The following is an 8,996-nucleotide window of genomic DNA, read 5'->3' on the forward strand; positions in this document are numbered from 1 at the left end:
ATTCTTTCGGTCTGCACTAGTAATGCGGAAAATTCTTCTCCCGACTATTTTTAGAAACTAACGTCACGTTATAAATACAATGTAGCTCTCGGGGCTCTGTTTTGAAGAAGGTTTAACAGTTGTATGATGCATTTTTTCCAAAATAAAATTACTGAAATACTTACACTGAAACGACATTTACGCCAATTTTTTTAAGCCAATCACCGACGAGGATTTTTCAAATTTTCAGGCTTCAAATCTTAATAGAACAGATTTTATATAAACTGGACGTTTTATATTATAAAACGCAAGTGGGCGGAGCACTAAGCCGGTTAGAGTGCATATATTGGATGTTCTTCGTAAATAAGAAAGCTACAGTCGCTTCGCAAGCTCCGCTCCTTTTTATCTTGCTTATTTTACGAAGAACACCCAATATGCATCTAAACCTATTTCATTCTTCTCTTTTCCGACAGAAAAAAAAAAGAAGGTGGAAATACTTCACACGGGTAATCCAAATTTTGTTAAAAACCGAAATATATTGAATTATTTTTTCTTTTTCCATCAAACACACATTTTTTACTTTCAAAAAATGTTTCAATTTCCATCTGCTATTAAAGATTTTTTCAATCCCGTAACTCGAAAAACCCCAAAACAAAGGAAATTACCATTCAAAAATGAAATAAAATGAATAAATATAAAAATGTACAACACGAAAACCCAAAAACAAATAGTTTAAAAAATTTTTTACAAAAAAAAACCCGAAATTAAAAGGGGAAAACACCGAACCAAAAATTTTTTTCTTTTATTTTACATTTTCCCCTCAATCCCCTTTAAAACTTTATTTTTCCCTTAAAAAAATTCCCGTTTAGCTTAAGGAAGGTCGATGGTTATTTTCAGGTGCCCGCTTGTGCCTCAATTTTAATCCAAATCCCTTTGCAATTGCATATGTAATCTATGACATCATTCTCAAATTAAATAAAAAAAGGTGCCACGGAAGTTTTTATCGTCTGCTGTCTAAAATCAAAAACCTTGTTTCTTTCTCCATGCCTTTATTTCTTATTTCTCAAAAGCTTGAAAATTGTGTTGTACTTTTTATAGTACCAAAATGTTACTGAGTAACCATCTTTATCATATTTTGAATCAGTATTGATAATTAACACTTAAGAAAGGATTCTCTATTGTTTATTTCCCGTTTTCAATATGATATTATTCGTTATGTATTTCATTCTTTTTTTTCTACTTGTGTTGTTTTTGTGCCAAATATCCAATGTCTTCCATTTAGATATAATTAAATTTGTTCTATGATCATGATTTGTATGAAAAATAATCATTTATTTATGAACATTAGTTAGATTTTATATGTACATGTAGTATCCTCATTGTATGAATAAAATGAAAGATGAAAGAAAAGTCGTTAGTTTTAAACTTTTGTTTGAACTTTGAAAAAGAATCATTACAAAATGTCTGAGTAAAAATATGCTGACCAGTATATATCTTTTTGAGCAAATGCTGTATGCGTGAAATCATTGCTAAACGGTAAAAGCTTACATCAGACAGCAGCGTGATGTTTTGTTCCGGAACATTTTGTTTTTTTTGTGTACTAAGAAACGGAAACATTCTATGTTACAATAGAGACCTTGACAGAGTTTGAATGAACCAACGCCGCAAGAAATTCTTAGATTATAAATAAGAATAAGAACATAGTCCGTCCCACTTACTAATATGACTGTTCTAAAGGGCAACTTACCATTAGAATGTTCCATTCTAAAAGATATTACCGATCTAGCTGTTATATTTAATTAACAACTTACCAATCTGGCTATTCTAGAACCCGGGGGAGGAAGTGTTACACGAGGGATGGAGTTCTTATGATAACTTTGTGCAAAGGATGAGCGTAAAAATTATATTTGATAAGTATTTCCAACCTAAATGGATAATAAAAACGCTAAAACGTGCTTTGATTTAGCGCAAGAAACACATTGGCAGTAAAAAAAGTTATCATAAGAACTCCAGGACATATTTTGAGGATTCACACTTTGAACTCCGGGACATTTGAAAAATCGGGTATAAATTTGTTAGTCGGGGCTTTATGTTTGCATTTTTGCATTATAATTAGGTAAATATGTATGGCAAGGATGAAGACCAAAAATAAACAGGTTAATACTTGCGAATTGGCTAATACTTTGAAAATTTTACTCAAAACTACCAGATTTTAAGCAAGAGGCGATGAAAAATGGACTATGACAAGTTATCATAAGAACTCCATCCCTCGTGTAACACTTCCTTCCACGCGTAGAAGACAACTTACAAATCAAGAGAATATTACGAATATAGCTGTTCTGTTTATTAAACAACTTAATAAGGCTGTTCTGTTAGATAACTTACAAATCTTGCCATTCCAATATATAGCTGTTTTATATAATTAATTACTGATCTAGTTGTTCTCAACAACTTACTTATCTGGCTGTTCGACGTGTCTGTTCCTGTCTTCTAACAGGCAAATTTCTGATCTAGTTCATGTAGTTGTTCGTTCTAACCATCGTCGGATACCCACGATTGATAAACATGTCACATAACATGCAGATAAATGTTAATGGTTCGGCCGTGGGTATCCGACGATGGTTCTAACATGCAACTTAGTAGTTCTGGACCTGCTGTGTTGGCAACTTAACCAGATATATATACGTATAGAGTCAGTGTACCCGGTTCTGCACAGGACCCGGTCCCGCACACTTTCCCATTTTACATGTTATTTATAACTCCGAATTAATCATCTATCTAGACCTTCAAGACAACAACTTATTAAACTATCTGTTTCATAAGTCAAGTTAGTAATATTTATTTTATTCTTTATGAAAAATAATAGGTTTGATATTGGCAATAGGAATATCACATTAATACTTTAGTCAGTTTAATGCAGGGTACTGTAGTCTGATAGTTTGGTGAAACTATACAAAGTTACTGCCCTTTTATTGATACAAAAGGTGTTTTCCGCGTCGAATTTGAATGTTGACAACAAAGAAGTCAAACAAGAACAGTGATTCACGCACAGTACGAGAATCTTGAGCAGGTAATATTTATAATTTTCTGCAAGATATTATTCGTGCATTTTGATTGGTTATTCATATCATAAATTAATTATCTGAATCACGCCTAATGAATTTGTTGAACAGTTGAAGTTGTCAAATGAATTTGTCTTTGCAGCTATTTTGTCTTGCGGATTAGATCTAGATCACTACAGTATGTTTCTTTCAGAAGTAAAACTTGTATATTATGCACTAAAGAAAAATGGATAAACCTTAAACATACATATACACTTGGTTTAGACACCGGGTCTATCTAAATTATCTGATTAATAGGGCTAAGACATAATTTAGGTCCTAGCTTATGGCCGGGAATAATAATGTATCTCTCTGTCCCAGGTGAGGGTTATGGTTAGAGTGTCCAGGGTCTTTCTATTTGAAAGACTGGAGTGTCACAGGGTGAGAGAAATGTGAAGCCTGACTGGGACTCGAACCCAGGACCCTCGGAATACCGTACCACGACTCTACCGACTGAGCTATCCAGCCACTTAGACATTATCTCCCCTAAATAATGAACAGTTCTGAACCGTGACAGAGGGTTAGGGTTAGGATTTTGCTACAGACATATTCTTAAAAGTGCTCCACCACAATTATTGTGTTTAATTATATTTTAATTTAAAAAAGTTGGGTAATTTTTATGCATTGAATAATATCTGTAAGACTGTATCAAATTATTTGATTGTCCCCAGAAAACTTGGTACATAATTATCAATTCTGGTCACATGGAACTCACACCCAAGGACCTTCTCCTACAGAACCAATGGTTGAATAAACACCAAACTAAGTCTGTAGTGGTGGGAATTGTAAAGAAAAATCATAATGTGATATATATTGCAATATTTTCTGACACATTGCACAACATATTGCGATGCATTGTGAACAATGTAAAATACTTTATTGCTTGAAAATCAATGGTTAGAACAACAGAACCTTGACTTGAGGTGTTTATTGTTTAATATTATGTTTAAATTAATGGTACATAACATGATAAGAGGTCCTTTTTATAAAAGATTTTAAAAGTTGTTAAAAGTGGCATTGGAAATGAAGAAGTTTAAACAATTAATACATGAATGCCACTTGAAGTCAAGTAAGTTATAAAAAAAGTTGATTACACTTGTATCTTTAAGAAAACATTATGTTTATTTAACTTAATATTAAAAGTTTATAGTAAAATTTTAAATTTTCAATATATTGCAATATATGAAAAGTGAAAGGACATGCTAGTATAGCATATTCAACATTTAAAAATACAGATTTGCAGAGCTACATTGTGTAGTTTCAAATTTATTACTGATTTCTGAAAGACTTTATTTGTGGTCAATTTATTACATAATATATCCCCATTTTCAGCGGTCAAACATTTCATTCACATTTGTAATGGCTTTCTTTTTTTAACAAAAGCAACTCCTTGAAGTTCAGGAGTGTCAAATTTATGGTGATGTAAAGGGGTTTAACATAGGGGGAAAAAGATTCTCTGTCCCTTCCTGCTGACTGGAGACTACTAACTCGTTTTGTTTTTAATCTTAAATTTACAACACAAAATACTACAGTATTGTACATGAACATAATGTAAACAGTAACTGTTATACAATGTATAAATATTATAAAAATTTAAAATTAAAGAAAATCATTGTACTGTAACCTACCCTCTTCTTCAGTTGGGAAAGTTGGGGGGTGGGTGGGGGGGGGGAGTGGGTGGGTGCTTGGGGAGGAGAATTAGAAACAGTTCTTTATTTTTGTGGCCTTGTCAACTAGAAGTGGTTGTTAAGTCAAGCTGAAAGCTGAAAGCATCAATTATTTATACAATGTATGGGTATTTTTAACTCAGGGTTGCACAACAATTTTGTGAAAGTTTAAATTTGTACTATAATTTTAACTCTCTACGTATTATACATATAACAACTTCACTGGATGCTTTATTCATGCATTCACTCAATGGGTTTATTTATAATCATGGATGGTTGCTTCATTCTTTATAAAAGAGGGAATTTAATCAAATTTTGACCTTAACTGATGCTTAATGTGCATAATACTACATTTTCTACTTAATTCAGTAACGGGTTAACTGTTTAAATAATTTGAGAAGAGTTAATTTGTTACTTCACTAAGGTGACAATATATAGAATTATCAAGCTGTTGAAAGTACATGTATTAAAATTTCACTACAGTCCCAAGTTAATTTGTCCTTTCAGATTAAAAAATGCAGTCAATTTTTTGTTGAAGTTAGGCAGGTTATATATTATTAATTACAATCAATATTTGTACAAGGGGAGCAGTAGCCAAGTGGTAATTAAAGTGTCTTTCCTCTGAACTGAGGAGTTGCGGGTTTGAACCTTTGGTACTTTGGTCAAGACACTTTAAGAGTATTCTTAACACGCAAGCTTAAAGCTGCATGCCTCGCCAAAACATTTCTTGAGGAAAATGTACTGAGCTTTTAAGAAAGAAAAGTAAAAAGAATCAATATTGTATGATATCACTGTACATGTATATGTGATTAAGGACCGATTTTTTAAACATATTTCTACTGTGTTACTAATAAGTAATGCAGTAAGCACTAGTTTTTTTAGTTATTTAAATTGGTTGTAAGAGTTGCTTTACAATGTGTAATTTTTTGTTTGTTCATTTAATAATATGAAAATTAGCATGAATCCGGAGGCTTGCTGCTTTAAAGGCACATTGTGCCTTGGAAACAATTTTTTTCCCCTTATTTTAAAAAGGGAAAACATAATTTTATAATGTTTAAATAATGGTGAATGAGCATTGTTAATGACATGAAGAACATACTGCTGAATGTGAAATTAATTGTCATAAAGGAAGAAAGTGTAAAGAAAGTAGTATTTTGACTTCGAACTTTAACGGGACACCAAAAAGAAGAAGCTACATGTAATTTGAGATACGAAAATAAAAGCATTTCTGGGGTATTTTGGGCCTTTAAAATAAAGTTAAAGTTACAAAACAGTATCAAAGCAATCTTTAAATAAATATTATGTAATTATTACATCCTTATGATAAAGAGAATCTTTTATCTTTTTTTTTCAGTTTTAAAACCAGCTACAATGAATTCATCATCAGGCCGGTCATTAAGGTCCGGACAAAGAAGAAGGCTGAAACATTTGAGATCAAGCTGTGTTAAGGGGCAGCTTGAATTGATCAGTTTAGAGCGGTCAAATGACACATATTCCTCCAATTACAGAAAAGAATTTGGCAGAAAGAGCAAAAATCTACAAAAGGAGATAAGAAAAAACACAAAGGAGGTTAGCGTAACAAAACAAGACAAGCAGAAAAGTGGTAAACAGTTACCAAATGAATATCAAGAAATTGTTGGCATCCCATTATTGAGAAGAAAAACTGAAAAAGCCAGTTTTGATCAAACATCATCAAATTCATTTGCTAAATGTATGGCTGAAAATAGGACATTCGAAAATGTAACCTCTGACTCAGGCACGGAAGATGAATATCATGAAGAACATAATAAAATTGTTAAAAATAAGCCTGTTGAAACAGCAGCTAATAGATTTGGTGTTTTAAATTCATGTCAAAATAGTATTCTGGATCTCACATGCATTTTCTGTAATAGAATTTGCTCAACATTTGGAAATTTGAAAAGACATATGTTCACGCATACTGGAGAAAGACCATTTTCTTGCTCTCTATGTGGGAAAGGATTTATCCGTAAAAATCGCCTTTTTGAGCATATCAGCTCCGTTCATCAAGGTCAGAGACCATATACATGTGACATTTGTAGCAAAGCCTTTGCATTAAAGCATAATCTAGTGGCACATATGAACTACCACCTTCCTCAAGCCAGGCTCTCCTGTTGTTTGTGCGAGAAACAATTCAAATATAGAGGCGATCTGAGTAAACATATGAAAAGAAAACATAACGAACCTGTTGAGTTTGGTAAAAACTGTGTCATGCTTAATGATCAGTTTGACACTCCAAAGATAGAATCACAAACAGAAAATGGTGATACTGACATGCCCCAGTCATCAGATTTTACTAATGCTAGCGCTGATGATAATGAGAATAAGGAAAACTATGTTGGTAAGGTAGCATGTAAAATTGAGTTGCCTGATGAGGATTATGGTATAAGCCGTGTTGTTGAAGAACCTGAACGCAAGAGCAAGAAGTTATATCATTGCGACACGTGTGACAAACGCTTTGCAAAACGATGTCAGTTAGAACGCCACTTGCTCACTCATTCGGAGAACAAACCGTTTCATTGTTCTCTTTGCGGCCGAGGCTTCATCAGGAGAGACGCACTGAAGGTGCATATATATGCCCAGCATACAGGATATAGACCATACAGCTGCGAGGTTTGCTCGAAGACCTTTACGACTCAGTCGCACTATAAAACCCATGTGCTGTGTCATGCTGCGGAAAGAACGTTTCTCTGTAAATATTGTAATAAAGGTTTTAAGACTAACAGTAATCTGTTAAAGCATGTGAAAAGAAATCACAAGTCTGAAAAAAGTTTGGCCAGAGTTACAGCCCCTGAAAGGAAACATGTTTGTGTGGTGTGTAACAGAAGATTTTTGTGTGAAGCAGAATTAAAACAACATGAAAAGCGGTGCAATGGCAAGAGATATATATGTGTTGTTTGTAACAAAGATTATGTTGAGTTAAAATCGTTTCAGCAGCACGAAGAACGGCACAGAATGGAAACTGGAAATGTTTACAAATGTGTTAAATGTGAGGCGGGGATAAAAGGCTATGATAATATAAAGAAGCATGCTAAAATCTGTAACACTTAGTGCTGATGAAAGGCAGCATGGCTTTTAAACTAAAAGTACTTAAAGGAACTCAACTGAGGTGACCGTAGGCCTAAAACATAAAATTTGAAAACCTTTCAAAAATCAAATAAAGCACTAAAAATGGAAAAAGACTGCAAAGGATGATAAAGAATTATACTCAGAACTAATTTGAAATTAATTTTTATGAGATTTTTACCCAAATTTGAGTTAAAAGCGTTGCAACACTTTTAGTTGTTGGGTCACTTTGCATCATAAAAGTGATTGTTCTAGGAAAACGGGGCGAGGGAAAGGCCTGAAATTTTGCACACAAGTTATTGGTCCAGACCTTTGTTAGTTGGTACACAGATCTTGGAAAGATATTTTAAGTCCTGTCATGTAAAAAAACAGGGTGGAGTCCCTTTAAGCTTGACTATTCAATGATTAATTGTACTATTCTTCTCACCCAGGTATAAGTATAGGTGCTGCATGCCTCGTTAATCAGTGAAGATTACATATTCACTACGCTTTACAAATTTGATCTAGTTTGGAATTATGATAACTATCATAATTGATAATTACCTAAAATTACTTGTCTGTCATTCACTTTTATACATGTACCTGTTTAAGGACGTTTTTGGGAGTTTTCATAATAATGAACATATAGGCAAAATTATACATGATAACTGCTCAATAGAATTTCTTTAAACTTGGCATGATGTTAGAATATGATAACAGAAACATTTTAAGTGAAAAAAATTGGGGTCACCGTTCTCGTTTTTGAGTTCACTAAATTTATTATTCTAATAAAATGCCAAGTTCAAAGAAATTCTATTGAACAGTTTTAATTTTGCCTATATGTCTATATGAAAACTCCGGAAACGTATTTAAATAATTTCAGTTAAAAACATGTTCTGTTCTGTTCCATGTCTTGTTTATAAATTGCATTTCATGATTTTAATCCAGACCATTTTTTTTATCATCATTGCTGTGAAATATTTCCACTATGTAACAACAGATAAATGTAAGACATGGGCTTGGGTGAATTTTCCTAATATCTAGACATCTAATTAATATGTTAAAATTATCAATTTTTATGCCCCCCTTCGAAGAAGAGGGGGTACATGTATATTGTTTTGCTAATGTCAGTTGGTCTGTCCGTCCTTAGACCACATAGTTTCCACTGATTATCTTGAAAACTATT

The 8,996-nt window shown here is 33.0% G+C and overlaps 1 protein-coding gene across 1 annotated transcript; it reads left to right on the forward strand.

The window, feature by feature from the left end:
* The first annotated feature begins 2,947 nt into the window (after positions 1-2,947).
* Positions 2,948-8,401, forward strand: LOC132735658 (zinc finger protein 41-like). The gene is made up of 2 exons (XM_060722633.1): positions 2,948-3,049; positions 6,102-8,401. Exon 2 carries the CDS (start codon positions 6,119-6,121, stop codon positions 7,814-7,816), a length of 1,698 nt encoding a protein of 565 aa, XP_060578616.1. The 5' UTR covers positions 2,948-3,049; positions 6,102-6,118; the 3' UTR covers positions 7,817-8,401.
* The last annotated feature ends 595 nt before the right edge of the window (positions 8,402-8,996 follow it).

Source organism: Ruditapes philippinarum, unplaced genomic scaffold (assembly GCF_026571515.1).
Source record: "Ruditapes philippinarum isolate M1 unplaced genomic scaffold, ASM2657151v2 ctg599_1_1_1_1, whole genome shotgun sequence".
NCBI classification, from domain to species: domain Eukaryota; kingdom Metazoa; phylum Mollusca; class Bivalvia; order Venerida; family Veneridae; genus Ruditapes; species Ruditapes philippinarum.

Bases quoted from the DNA above. Each gene is read 5' to 3' on its own strand.
- LOC132735658 (XM_060722633.1), top strand. From the start codon at position 6,119: ATGAATTCATCATCAGGCCGGTCATTAAGGTCCGGACAAAGAAGAAGG.